Source organism: Anopheles maculipalpis, chromosome 3RL, assembly GCF_943734695.1.
Source record: "Anopheles maculipalpis chromosome 3RL, idAnoMacuDA_375_x, whole genome shotgun sequence".
Lineage (NCBI taxonomy): Eukaryota > Metazoa > Arthropoda > Insecta > Diptera > Culicidae > Anopheles > Anopheles maculipalpis.
The window spans coordinates 6,341,117-6,355,694 of record NC_064872.1 but is presented as its reverse complement, the minus strand read 5'-3'; the positions used below and the strand labels follow the sequence as shown (position 1 = coordinate 6,355,694).

At 44.1% G+C, this 14,578-nt stretch overlaps 3 protein-coding genes across 3 annotated transcripts in view; 2 read left to right on the top strand and 1 right to left on the bottom strand.

Moving 5' to 3' along the window:
- Positions 1 to 768: 768 nt before the first annotated feature.
- On the top strand, positions 769 to 3,362 carry LOC126560354 (venom dipeptidyl peptidase 4). The gene is made up of 6 exons (XM_050216316.1): positions 769 to 1,023; positions 1,090 to 1,167; positions 1,238 to 1,290; positions 1,362 to 2,926; positions 2,995 to 3,200; positions 3,273 to 3,362. The coding sequence occupies exons 1-6, from the start codon at positions 769 to 771 to the stop codon at positions 3,360 to 3,362; spliced, it is 2,247 nt and encodes a 748-aa protein (XP_050072273.1).
- Positions 3,363 to 7,667: 4,305 nt separating this feature from the next.
- The window catches only part of LOC126563905 (uncharacterized), a 74,706-nt gene continuing 67,795 nt past the window's right edge, over positions 7,668 to 14,578 (bottom strand). The window contains exons 6-12 of the mRNA XM_050220696.1: positions 12,028 to 12,827; positions 11,729 to 11,886; positions 11,521 to 11,642; positions 11,364 to 11,427; positions 10,901 to 11,080; positions 7,901 to 8,005; positions 7,668 to 7,805 (exon numbers count right to left, since the gene is read on the bottom strand). Of these exons, the coding sequence (XP_050076653.1) occupies positions 7,672 to 7,805; positions 7,901 to 8,005; positions 10,901 to 11,080; positions 11,364 to 11,427; positions 11,521 to 11,642; positions 11,729 to 11,886; positions 12,028 to 12,827 (1,563 nt within the window). The 3' untranslated portion in view covers positions 7,668 to 7,671. The remainder of the gene's footprint in view (positions 7,806 to 7,900; positions 8,006 to 10,900; positions 11,081 to 11,363; positions 11,428 to 11,520; positions 11,643 to 11,728; positions 11,887 to 12,027; positions 12,828 to 14,578) is intronic.
- LOC126565756 (uncharacterized) lies at positions 13,564 to 14,086 on the top strand. The gene is made up of 2 exons (XM_050222963.1): positions 13,564 to 13,626; positions 13,703 to 14,086. The coding sequence occupies exons 1-2, from the start codon at positions 13,585 to 13,587 to the stop codon at positions 14,084 to 14,086; spliced, it is 426 nt and encodes a 141-aa protein (XP_050078920.1). The 5' UTR covers positions 13,564 to 13,584.

Genomic DNA, 14,578 nt, shown 5'->3' with positions numbered 1-14,578 from the left:
CCTCTAAATGTATTTTCCTGGTTCGTTCATCGCATTACGTCGATTGATACAGAGAAGTTAACTCCGAATTTAATTCTGAATCCTAGGACATCCAGTTGTACAAATGCCATGGTGCGAAGGGTACATGCTGATGCTGTGTTGTAGCAGAATTCGTAGAATGATTTTAATTTGTAGTATGCCATGGAGCGATTCAACGAAAAAGGATATTGAAGAAAGAAAGTTGTCTGTTGCTAAGACGACGCTCTCCAATTGAAAGACAGCTACTGTCGCCAAACACTTGGGAGATTCTAGTGACGTCTTCATTCCTGCAACGAGCAAGTTGAGAATTTTGTGGGAATATCTGCCCCAATAGATAGTAAATATCTGAAGTTAAGTGTCCACTTCTTCTACCGCCGATTCCAACTCTTCTAGTGCCTAGATTGCTGCTGTCCGTTATTCCCATCACGCCTAATCCCCCACTTGCCGGTTGTTCAATAACGATTGCCCGATTGTCAATCAAACACTAATTCCCTAACAAGCAATTGTACAATGCGCGACAGGTACCACTATCTCGACCGGGTCCCTCACTCACCTATCGCCTATCGCCTAAATGATTGTAACAGATTACATTATCAGTAAATTGGTGACGAGTCGTAAACCCTCGGGCACGGGCACAAGACCCTACAAGAAGCGATGGAGAGGCCTTTCGTGGGCTTCATTCAATAGACTGACCACCGTCGGGAAGGTAGGTCAGGTGTTTCTTTTTCCAACGAAAGTGAGAGTGATCACATGATGCAGTACCTGGCATTATTAGCCTGGTGCTGCTTACTCGTGGGCCGTATCTCGGCGGCTCCATTTGAAGCGAAGCAATCTGATTTGAAAGACTTCACCTTTGACGAGATCATCCCGAACCAGTTCGGATTGCGAGGATTCAACGGAACGTGGTTGTCCGGAGAGGAGCTTCTGTACAGGAATGGTGGAGACTATGTGAAGCTGAACGTCAACACTGGGGACAGTGTCGTCGTGATCACTACTGATGTTTTGGTGAGTAGACAACGAGACTGCGCTGGAAAACAGGAATTTCTTATTAAAACATCTTTCATTCTACAGAGTCAATTCCGTGGCGCTTCTATTCAGCTGATTAAACCCGACTTTACTAAAGTCCTGGTGCGATACGATGTCCGAACGGTAATGATACAACGCATCAAATTTTGCACTCTCATCCCAAAAGTCACCCTGTTTCCTTCTCTCCTTGTAGGTCTTCAGACACTCATCTCTCTCCAAGTACGCAATCTACGACACATTGGCCGGGTAGGTAGATAACATTGTGTTCTCACGGGAACCACCCCTTAATTGATTGTCTTTTTCGTGGACATCTTCAGCACTACTTACCACGTTGCCAATCAGGAGGAAGTTTCGATTTGCATTCTCTCCCCAACGGGACAAAGTCTTGCGTACGTGAAGGATAACAATGTCTACTATCGAGAATCACTCGTCGACCCGGTGGAACGACCCCTCACGCTTGATGGTGTCCCGGGGGTCATTTATAATGGCATCCCGGATTGGGTGTACGAAGAGGAAGTGTTCGGTACGGATGCAACACTTTGGTTCTCGCCGAACGGACGCCGACTTGCCATGGCAAGCTTTGACGATCGTGAGGTGAAGGAGTTTACGTACCATCTGTACGGATCTCCGGACGACACGGACAAGCAGTATCCGGAAGAGTTGCGGATTCGCTACCCAAAGGTTAACACCACCAACCCGACCGTACATCTGCGTGTTACGGATCTGTCTGCCGGTGAAGTAGTATGGGTGGAACTTCCAGCACCGCTCGCTACGGTCGGCGAGGATCATGTGCTCGGTACGGTGAACTGGGCTGGTGAGGATGTGCTAGGCGTTATCTGGACCAATCGCCGACAAAACGTTGCCTCATTCCAGAAGTGTGCAACGACCGACGGAACCTGCACGGAAGCGATCCGATTCGATCGACCAAACGGGTGGTACGATTTGTACACTCCGCGCTGTTATAGCGCTGATCGATGCTTCCTGATGGGAGATAATAATGGGTGGCGTGCCGTGATGGAATTGGTTGGAGAGGGAGCCACTGCTCCTATTGCCCGTACTCCGGCAGGTTTTACTGTGTCCTCCATCAATGGGTACGATGAAGCGTCGCAGGCCTTGTACTACACAGCTGTCCCTGCCAGTGAGCCTCATCATCGGCATGTGTACAGAAATGAGGAATGTCTTACTTGTGGACTAAAGGACGAATTAGAGGACTCGGCAGAATGTAACTTTGCAAGCGCGTCGTTCAGTGCGGATCTCTCCTATATGGCAGCAACCTGCTCTGGACCAACACCTTCCTATACGCAAATCTATCGCACTAGCGATCGGCAGCTCGTAGCGGACTGGGAATTAAACTTGGAGCGTCGTGAGCAGCTCAAGCAATACAAGCAAGTCTCGGTACGATTCCTACGCGTCCCGGTCGGTGATGGTAACTTCCAGGCATCGGTTCGACTCTACCTTCCACCGGAGATTGACTTTGAATCACCTGCCACAGCGCAGACCCGCAAGTATCCGATGGTGGTGAACGTGTACGCTGGACCAGATTCGGTGCGCGTTACCGATAGTTTCAGTGTTGGATTCGCTAACTATATGGCCACAACGAAGGGCGTGATCTACGCACAGATTGATGGGCGTGGAACGGGCAACCAGGGCTACGAGTTCCTGTTCTCCATCAACAACCAGCTCGGTACGTACGAGATGGAAGATCAGATTGCTGTTGCACGCTATCTGCAGGAAACGTACACCTTTATCGACCCACAGCGTACTGGTATTTGGGGCTCGAGTTATGGTGGTTATGCGACTGCGATGACGCTTGAGAAAGATCACGAGCAGGTGTTTAGGTGTGGCATCTCGGTAGCGCCAGTTACTTCATGGATGTTTTACGGTAAGTAGGAATTGAAGCTTAGCCAGGGTAGAGAGCATTTTACTGACTAAAAATGGATGTCCTTAAAGATTCCATCTACACCGAACGCTACATGGGACGTCCGACTGACAATGGTGTCGGGTACGAGAAGAGCGATATCAGTGGCTTTACGGACGAGCTGAAGAACCATCTGTTCCTGCTGATCCACGGTACCGCGGACGATAACGTGCACTATCAACAGTCGATGGTGTTTGTGCGGGCCTTGCTGGATCATGATATTGACTTTGAGCAGATGGTAATGATGTCTTGACTGAGTGTTGTGTAAGGTGATTGATTTATTAATTGATGGCCCATTTGTTACTTGCAGACCTATCCGGATGAGGCACATTCGTTGTCAGGTGTACAGCGTCATCTATACCACACCATGGATCAGTTCTGGGATCGTTGCTTTGAATAGAATTCGCAATATGCACTTCAGTGCGAGGCATAGGCAAACTAGTCCATCCTCAGGTCCATCCTCAGGTCCATTTTCAACTCAGAGTATTGTATGTGGAAAATAGTGCAAAGTAGCAACCAACTTTAAAGGTTTATATCTTTTTAGATCCGAAAATCTATTACATTATTTGCCCAAAGTGCTCCAGAACATTCGAGTTTTCCTCTTTTGAGATATATTGCCTTTGAAAACACTTTCTAGACATCTGAGAAAGTCCTAAATACTTGGAAGGGGGGTGGTTTGAGAATTCTGTCCAGATATCCTGCAGGGCTTCTGGAATCAAAGCAGTGATGAATTAGTTACTCCACAAAAAGATGCGTGACTCAAAGGCACATCCAACAGTATGCTGCACGCCCCGATCGGACCAAAAATGGGTAAGTTATCGCCGATTTTCCCGCAGAAAAACTCCTCTTTCGTGGAATAACTATCTGTTCCACAAACAGATGTACGATTCAAAGACGCATCCAACGATAAGCAAAACGTCCCGATCGGAACAAAAATTATCGAGTTACTGCCGATTTTTCACGGCCCAACGGGGTCCCAGGAACTCCCGCAGCATTCCCGTGGAAAATCGGCAATTACTCGCTCATTTTTTATCCGATCGAAGCGTTCCACATACCGTTGGATGCGTCTTTGTGTCGCGCATTTTTTTTGCACAAAACCCCTTTTTCGCAGCTTTTCCGCAATAACTGGGTGGTGGGTGGAGGGATCGGGTTGGTGTGTTGAGCAAAAAGATGTGCGATCCTAAGACTTATCCAACGGTATACCGGAAGCCAGGGTCGGGGTTGTAGGCATCGGGTTGAGGTGTTGATCAAAAAGATGCGCGGTCCATAGACGCGTCTATCGGTATGCCGGACGCCAGGATCGGACGAACAATCACTGAGTTATCCACGATAACCCGATTTTCCACGGGAATGCTGTTGGCGGAATTTTCCGTTGGTTTTTGAAAAATCCTCCTCAGTTCTCTTCAATATTGAAAACCACGTTGTGGAGGTATTTCAAAGATATTTAAAGAAAAGAACAAAAATGAGAACGAATAACATAAAATTGAAAAGCAAACTTAAAATAGAACGGAAAAATATTTGTCATGTCGGAAAGCAATTATTTTTCGATCCCTTTTTAAAACTTCCATTTGCTACCTCCTTGGCTGGTATGCTCTACTCTTACTCCTGGTCAAATTTTGCCGCTTCGAAATTTGGTCGGTTTTGCACTAATTTCCGACCAGGAGCGTCTGGTTGTCACAGGAGAGCATGCATTCGAGGAGGTAGCTGGTACCCTGCATTTCAATTTTAAGCTTTAAAGCTTTCCAAAAATGTGCTATAATGAAGCTTTCTGCCCCAACCATTATGCAATCCGATTTACAGGTATATGAAGCTTTAGCAAGCTATAATTTCTAAGCATTTTATGCGTCGCTAAGTATGCGTACATAAGCTAAGTACACTTGGCGGTGTTTTTTTCTACCAGTTAAGCTAAATTCGATGTTTTTTCGGGAAAATGCTACCTCCTGCACTGGTATGTTTTCCTGTTACTCGAAATCCAATTTTGGTGTAAAATTTGATTGCGCTTTTCGATCGATATCGACGAGATCGGAACATTAAAAAATAATTTTGTTGTAAAATGAAGTGCAAATTATAATTAATTTTTTTTCTCATTTGTTTTAAGTAATAAATCCAATTTTTAATGTTTTTTTTCTTTCTTCATACATAGTAATCAATGTAAAGACGATGATACTAGGTCAATCACCAAATTACAAACTGAGCAGCCAGTAGATCTTCATAGACGATTTTCATACTGCTCTGGCGGGGATGAATGTTTGGTGGGATTTACCCATCTAAGACAAAAGGAGTTCTCTACCCGACGAGTCCTCTGGCGACCAGCAGCTCCCCCCATAGGTTACTCCACCACTGTTTTCTCCAGTTGTTATTATTATTATTCAATCAGCTGGTCTTAATGTCAGAAAATCAGACTATTCCGGATGTATAATTTTTACCACCTACTACAAATAAAACGCACTGCGCTTCGTTTAATAGTTTAATTTTATTTTAGCAGTTCTTGCCTGGTTTTGTTTTCCATCTTTAATTTTTTTACATTTCTCATAATTCGCATCGTTCGCGCACGCGGGGGAGGGATGGCACTCACCTCGGACATCTCATCACTCTCCTTCGCACTAATTCGCATTAATAATTGATTTCGTGTCGTGTCAGTGGGCCAACAACTTCCTGTTCATTTGTGGTTTGCGCTTGAAGCGAAAAATGGTTTAAATCGCAAATTAGTAGTAGTAAATTCAACTACAATGTGGGAGCTGTTTCTGCCCAACCCCTTAGACATTATAATATTCTTCCTTCATCGGGCGTTGCTTACACCCCTCTACCTGTGACTAACACATACTGCTTAACCATTTGCACCGAATCTGGTTCTGGTTTTGTTTTACGGCCATGTAAGGGGGGAAGGAAAGATAAATGCAGTGTATAGCAAAATATGTAATTTATATATTTTTTAAATATTTTTTTTCACGCTGTGTGTGTGTGTCTGCTGTTTACCTCTGCTTTGTTCTCTTCTATCACGGCATAATACAAGCAAAATAATCATATAGAACTGTATATGATATGCATTGCAATTGTTCGCTTTATTTTTCGCGATCCTTTTTTTTTGGGACCTTTATCCCCCCAGGGGTATTTTTTTATCATCCGGATTGATAGTGGATATGGAAATAAGTGCGCTAACCAGGCGGATAACGTAAACAAGGTTTTGATGGGGAAGCAGAGCAATAAATCCTGTGGAGGAAAAGAGTGTTTTTGGTCCACCTTTTTTGCTATATCTGAATCGGTGCGTTTAACGATCGTTAGTAGAGACGGGTGCCGTAGATAGCTAGATGGATCCAAATTAATGTGCTTCTGCTTCAAGGGGAAAGCTTTCTACCAACCAGTGACGCATCCATACTGAATTCCTGTGTCCGTTCTTTAAACTAATCTTTGGCATAGCAATTGTTCGTTCCGTTCGGCGATTACTAGCGCGGTGGTTCCAGTTTTTTAGTGGGGGATTATTCATTTTTTTTAAATGTACAATCTGCTTGTCGCTATCGACAGCATGTAGTGTGTAGCATTGTAGCGTTAATTGAGTGTGTTTTTGTGTGTAAAAGGGGATACCACTAGCGAGCCTTTCCCGCGTTGCTGATCAACATCCAGGCAAATAGACCTTTTTTCTCGCAAAAGCAATAGCAATCTTCCGCAGCTGTGTCAGCCAAAAAATGGAAGCAACATACACATGCTAAATATTGTACGACAACTCCTAATTTCAATCGGCAAAATCCATGCTCATCTTTTCTACATTTACACCAGTCTTGCGTCGGGGTTTCTTCTCCATTTTTCTTCCTTTTTTTTGTTTTGTGTGTGTGTGTTGCTTTCACAATCAATAATTCTTCTCATGTTTTAAGCTAATTTCTATGTTTTCCTCCCTCTTTCTGTCTCACTTTCAATATTCCTGTACAATTGCTGCATCCGTTGCATTGTGTGTTTTCTGTTTTTCACAATTTTTCTCATTCCGTTTGGGTTTCTTTAGCCGCTTTTGCTTCATATATATATTTAACTTTAGGTATATAAACTGGTTTTCGGAAAAAAGCTTGTAAAAGCGTGCAGTAAAAGGTTTATTTTGTGTGTTTTTGTGTTTGTTTAGTGCACAATATTGTTTGAATGGCTTGCGTTTTTGTTTTATCAGCTGTGTATGTGTGTGTTAATCAGCTACGCAGGCTTTTGTTTTGTTCTTCGCTCTATCAAGATTAACGGGGGGAGTTTTTACAAGCACATGACGAATCCAAACATTACACTCGGAATCCGGGATCATTTCCCGCACAGTTCCGCTCTTCCTTCCAAGTTGTCCAGTTGCTTCTCTGCACAGGAATCGGGGCGGGCTTTTTGCTTTAGTTTGTCGCTTTTCTGTTTTTGGTTTTTACTCACGTGCTGAACAGAGTGTAAATAAATACACTATTTTAACGTTCTTTTCATTAAATTAACATAACTAATGGATGAAACAAAATAACAGTTTGTTTCTCGCTAACCGAAATAGAAGAAAGAAAAAAACGGTGACATGATGGCGATGATTAAAAGATTAAACGCGATTAATGTTAATGCTCAGGTTGCCATGGAACAAAGCAACCGCATGGCATGGCTCCTGGCAACACTTTAACACATTTCCTGGCGGTGAAACTTATTAAGGAAGGGATGCGATTTGTTTTCTTCTTCTTCTGGAGGACGAGGATATTAACACGCACACAATTTTACAGTTCGGCCAGTTCCTTACTCTCTAGATCAAGGCGTTGCTTTCGCTTGTTGCGGTACCGCATGATGACCGCAAACACGATGCCATTAACAACAAACAGGCCCGCTATGATGAGCGAGGGAATGAGAATATCTGCAAAGGGGGGAAAAATGGAAGAAAGAAGCAAGACGATTACAATTTTGTCGTTACTATGGAAACGAACGAAGCCACCAGAGAGCTGACCGTACCGTAAACAGTATCCGCCTGCTTATCCGACATGTTGTCCGTATCGCCGTATCTTCGCTTCTGCTCGTAATGCGACACTAGACCGCTTCCTTCGGTAGCTCTTTTTTCTAAAAATAAAAACACCACAAGAGGAGAGTGTTTGTGAGTGCCAAAGGTTGTGATGTGGGCAGGGGGACGGTCAAAAAATAAATACGCTTGTATTTTCACAACGTAGAAAGAGAGGACGAGGAGGCCGGCAAGAGTAGCGCGCAGAAGATGGTCGAAATGCAGTTGATCTGTTTGATCTTATGATTCTTACCCAACACACACGGCCTGAAAGACGGACGACGATCGGTATATGTTGCCCGACGGTTTCACTCTAATAGACTGTGCTCGCTTGAAGCAATCGCAACGCTTCCAATCGGAAGATGATAACGATGAATGAACGAATTCTCACCCCAATGGTTCAATTGGTGGTGTATACCAAAGCAAAGCCCAGTATACTCTGCCCTTAGCGAGATAATGCTTCTTAACAAAGGCGCGCTACAGCGCGCTATCACGCTCGTCCAGTTAACAGTCTACACAGTGCGTCAAACGCAATACCGGACAACTTGGAATCTAAATACTAAATTTTGCGCTGAATGAAATACATTTATTGTTGCGATTCCTGTGTCTAAGATCTTCCTAAAAGACAATAGAATTTTTGTTAAAACCTGAAAGTGCAGCCTGATCTCTATTTTCTTCGCTCAGAGGTATCGTAACGGTCATAACTGCTCCAAATCAATGGATATTGTCCTTTATTTTGCTGCACAGAAAAGACATGTCTCTCTTCTAGGTCACGCCTGCCGTCTCCAATGGCTTACGAAACGTGCTGATCAAGCGTAGTCAAGTCCTCACTCCGGGGGCAGTTCACAAAAGACAATGAATAGAGTTGGGTGGATCGCTAGGACACAGGGCTTAGGTATTAAAAAGTTTGTTAAAATACACCATAAGGCGTGTACCACGCTTTCAGTCTTCTCATTCTTGAACCGATGCGTCAAAAAATTGGGTAGAATCTCCTAAACAAATGAGACATAGTACAAGCCAAAATTTAGGTCGTTTAATGTGCGATATTAATGTGTACTAATGGCTGACGGATCTCATAAACACTATCGTTGATGCGGGGTTGGTAGAAAATATTCTTCGTGAAATATCTCCTATAGTTATTCCTTCCCGCCGTCCGTTTTTGGCCAGTATGATCCTTGATTAAGTGCTTGCGCTTCGTATAATAGAGATCACCAAATGGTTGACTCGCATCTTCCGATATCTTACTTCCGTACCCGCCACATGGACTCCACAATTTCCTTGTAACCACCATCATAGTCTTATACTTTCTTCCCTCTGTCCTGGTTATTTAGCAAGATAAATTGTTGAACCCCAGGGGACACCAGAAAACAACGGAATCATTGAATAAATACATTTCCAACTGCCCTAAACAGCGACCAGCCAATAGAGTTTCCTGGAGAAACGTCTATAGGAAAATCTTTTTCTAAACATTCTACGGTTATGGTAAGTTGGAAATGCTAGTGATCTTCCGGAACTCGTAAGATTTCGATTTTGTTGTAATTTTTCGGCTAAGCTTTCAACTAACCTGCCCTGGAATGTAGGAATTGAACAAAACTGAATCCTTTGAGCTAGCTGTCTGTTTAAAGTTCTGATTGTTAACCGCTGTCTTAACTTTCTTCTTTTTTCTTATAGAACATAAAGTAGAGATGGATGTGACGATGAAGAGGTGGATGCATAAAACAAGGATCATTGTCCCGCTCAAATTACTAATTTCCAAACACTGGTGAAAGATTATTCAATTTCGGGGTGTCCGGTGTTGCATTTGAAGCACTGTATGTGTGCACTTATGTTGTGTGCGTGTACAAGTTGAGAGGAATTTTTTGATTGATGATGATAATTATGCTGTCCAATGGGTTGATGAGACCACAGCGCCGAGGATTCGTTATAGCAAATGGTGGTAACATAGTATCACGAGAGAGAGCTACTAATGCATCTTTTCAAATTCAAACAATTTTTTCGAAGGAATCACGAATGAAGTTAAACGACTTCAGAACGTTCAACAGGGCCTTTTTCCATAGCAAATTGACAGAAACAGAATCAACAGCGTCATTTGCATCATATGTTCGTCACAGCCCGTACACAGTCGAATAATACCAACAAGCGAACGAACGTTCACGCCTTGCCCGGGGGGCATCATACCGGGTGACATCTTTGAAACGTTCGATTCGATGCCGCACGTGGCCCGACGAGGTTGATGTTAATTTTTAAAAAGATACACGCTATTGACTAAGCGTTTAACGACCACCGTTGGGTGTTTGTACGTGTCAAGCTGGACGTGGATATTTATATGCTGCGAACTACCACAAAAGAACGCTACCGAAACGCGTATTACGCAGGTCACTCCGCGTTTCCTGGTGACTGTATTTTGTAACAGAAAATCGAAAACAGTACTGGGTTCGGTGTGATTACAACATCGTAAATCAATCATGTTTGAACAAACGGTCAGGAACGGTTTGGTGTTGTGAAAATTGGGGAAAAAACGATTATGCTGACAAACGGAAAATTCTGAGAAAATTCTGTGAGTTGCATTGTTAGTTAGTGCCAAGGAACACAACTAATGGGCTTTCCCTCGCCCCGGTTTCTTAGCTGGCTATTCTAATTTTAACTGGAGTTCACGACACAGACCTCTCTGGCGTGAACAAAGTTCTGCCATAGGAAATGGAACGGTACACACAAAGCCAACTTTATCGAGACACTAACCATATGCATTTAATTTTCTTTTACAAAGATTCCACAACAATGCACAAAGAATTAGAAAATTGTTCCTTCAAATTCACCGCACAAGAGCTAAGAATCAATACAACTTATTGCTTTCTTATTCTTATTCAATCACAACCGAGTGCATTGCACCTTTATGCACCTCTTTTTGTTACACGTAGCAGCTGCTACCCGTTATCGTCTGTTGCATGTGCACTTACCTATGCAGGCCGGAAGTGGTCGGTTCCAGGTGTGCTTGGCCGTGCAAATTAGCTCACGAACACTTTCCCCAGTGTCGGGAAACACGTGCAGTGGATCACAGACGTACTTAACGCGATGTTCGGTCCGACGCACCAGTCGCATGTGCCCGGGCGTTGGTGATGGTAATTCGCAGCCTAGCGCTGTGGAGACGGGTCGAAATGGGAGCCAAACAGCACAAAAAAAAACGGAAAAATGAGATACAAAACTTCACCAGGCGCGTGCAGCCAAACATAAACAACACGCACACACGCAGCACATAAAGAAAACGTCAAACTTAACGATGGTTTTTGACGAAAATGTCAAATCGTTTTCCTTTGTTGACGAAAACATGAAAAGCAGGTGAAATATTTCACAGCGGATTGTGACGAAATATTTCACCCGAATTTCTTACGCACGGTTTTGTGATTTGAACTCCGAACCCACCTGTGTAATGTACCAACACACCGCGTTTGGGATAGATGACTTTGGTGGTCGTTCGAACGGACACCTAGAGCGGCAAAAAGAAGGATAAAGGAAACGATGATAAAGATCTAAACGGGGTCTCGTAAGTGTGTTCCGCTGTTTGCGTAATTAATCATACCTCGAGACGCTCCTGTATGCTGACGATCTCGATCGGACGGCTGCTTTCGGTGCAGCTGTGAAACAACGTCTGGTTCGTGTTGAGATCTACAACTTGCAGATAATCGCGACACTCATCATCATCTACCGGGTTAGAAAGAAAAACAAAAATGGACCTAAAGTGCCTTCCCCTGCAAAAAGGCAATATGCATCCATGCATGTGAACTTACAGCGTAACGCTAGGTCCAGGACGGTAAGCTTAATCCGTTGATGCACTCCAGCGTAGAGCATCCACCGGCAGATGCTGTCCCCGATGTAGTACTTTGGATAGCTGGGCGTCATGAGGAACCCTTGGCGAAGCGGGTGCTTCAGCAATGTCCGTTGCACGCTGAAAAGAGCATCCAGAAAGCACAATGATGATATAGCGTTTTCCACCACCTCAACTAAAGTGCTCGAAAGTCTGTTTTTTGTTCGATTATCGACTTTTCTTCCTCAGGGATTTTTTTTTTTTGGTTTCCTTGATAGTTACCTCATATGCTTTTTATGTGACTTGTCGAGCCGCCCATACGGGCCAGAAGTTCGTGGTCCACCTCTAGCTGGCTGCTCATCCCGTTCATCCTCATCCTCTTCATCGTCGAAGTCATCTTCCTCCTCGTCATAGTTACCGACCGGTGGGTATGGGCCCTGACTCTCACCAAACTCTTTTCGTACCGTTTCCTGCATTGTCTGGAATGTCCGATTGTTGAAGCTGAACGGTGGTGGTGGAGTACCTTCGTCCACGGTGAAGTTAGTACGATTTTCCTCTTCCGCCGGTTCGGGAAGATCCAACCGATCCACATCCCAATGGCCGAGAGTTGTTTCCACGGTTGGTGGGAAAGGTGTACTACTACTACTACTGCTAACGGATAATCTTGAAGTCACGGACGAAGTGGTGACCGTGGTTCGCGTTGGCGATATCAAACCAATTACACTGATATCATCGCCATCATCGTCCTCGTCCGGCCGTGAACTACCCGTTTCACCATCTGGTACGAGGTCGTTGTCGTAAATTTCGATGTCCTTCGTTGGTGCAGGCAACACGACAATGTCTAGCGTCTCCGTCATATCGCCAGCGTCACCGTCCCCTGTGGTGGTAGTTGCGTTTGACGCGCCCGCCACCGGTTGACCCTTATCGTCGGTCTTGCTTCCGCTTTCGCTATCGACAATTTCATTTTCCCGGTCGTCTATCACGACCTCGACGTCCTTCTTGAAGTAGTACTCGTTGCCAATCTGCTTGATGTCCTCCACCACGTCTAGATTGGAGGGTAGAATTTTCAGCACACGAAAGTCCTGCGAAGTAAAGAAAAATGCCATTAGGCTGAGAAGGAGAAAGTCTTGTGCGTGGAGCAGTGGAACTCAAATTGTCCGGCGTCCAACTTTAATTTCTAGCGACAGACCGTAAATGCGAAATCGTACTAGTAATTTTATTTATAGTAGGCATTTGTTTTATCTGTCATCCATTTGAACTACCATTCATTTGTCAGTGGTGCGTGCTGCTTCTTGCATTAAGTGGTTCCAGGGAAAGGATCAACGAAAGTGCTCAAGGAAAGAGAGCACGATTCTCGATGGAATTTTTGCGTGTGTCTTTAACGTTCCATTGCTCGAAAATAGAACGTTAGGAGGACAAACTACTACGAACGTAGTATCGTCTTTTTTGCAAATGATTTCATTCAGTACATTAAAAGTGAGGTGACGGGGTCCATGTTCTCTCTAAAAAAAAAAAGTCAAATGTGCCCAACAAAACACACTTGCCAGTAGTCATCATTTCTAGGTGCGAATCTAGAAAAAAAATCGTTTCCACCCCAAAAACTGTGTGTATCTCGGAATCGATTCGAAAAACAAACAAAAACCATCTGTATTTCCCCTTCGACACACCGTTCTGCGTTAGTCAGCGAGAACCAACTTCACCTTGCAAGGAGCGGGATGAATAAAATGGAATAAGTACCGTTTCGAGCGAACCCAGTGCGATCTGTTGTGTGTGCCTTGCCGGAACGAACCTTGGGACGATTCACTTTTCCAACGCGTGTCGTAGCAGCTAGTCGTCGCGATGAAATTCTTGGTACTTTCGGTTTTTCTGTGCGTTTTCGTGGTAAGTTTCCACCTGTGAGTTTTTGTTTTTGTTGGTGACCATATACTAATGGGAACGCTTTATCTTCCATCTCTAGACTACGAGCACGGCACAAACCACAAAGTCACCGACCGTGATAAACATGCAGAACTCCATTGGCAGCTTGTTAACAGCCGTGCGTGATCTGTCTCTCGCTAACGCCGCGCTCATCAAGAATACCGAAGATCAAATCGCCCTAAACTCGGCCTATACCTCTGCGGAGCAACTGTACCAACTGTTCCCAACGTACGGAAGTGCTGCTAGCGCTTCCTTGCCACTTCCAAATCGAACCAGATTGAACACGGCGTTCGGCAGCTTCCAGGATGCGGTGGCCGCTTGGGAAACCGCTCTTGATGCACGCACGGTCGAAAATCTTACCAATACGTTCCAAAACGTTCAGAAAGAGTTTTTGACCCTGGCCGGTGTCGTTTACACGCTGTAATTTACAAAGCTCAAAATAAATGCGCAACAAAATTTTAAAATCGATCACATTATGTGTAGAGTGTGTCGCGAATGGGGGAGTCACCCTCTTTATAACATCTATGTCAACAGATGATGATGGAGCGTGGAGCCCAATTCAAACTAAAAAAATAATAATAATAATTCGAAGACATGTCCAAATGTATGATGGCTGTTAGTAAAATCGGCATATGTAATTGTACCAGCTATACAGTAACTAAAAATTACAAATTTTCGTCACAAAAGGTTCAATCAAGGTCGTCAAGCTAATCATGCAATGTTGGCCCCATACACACACAATTGTGTGCGCAATTGTTTGAACATTTGCTTAGACCACATGTCTGGAGTTCTGCTCGTGCTGCAGATTTAATTCCAAGTAAATGCAGATAATTTAGGAAATAATTAAAAAAAAACACCCAACGAACATATCTGCTTAAAGTCCGTGTGCAGAAAAGTCTGCGAAGACGTACTCATT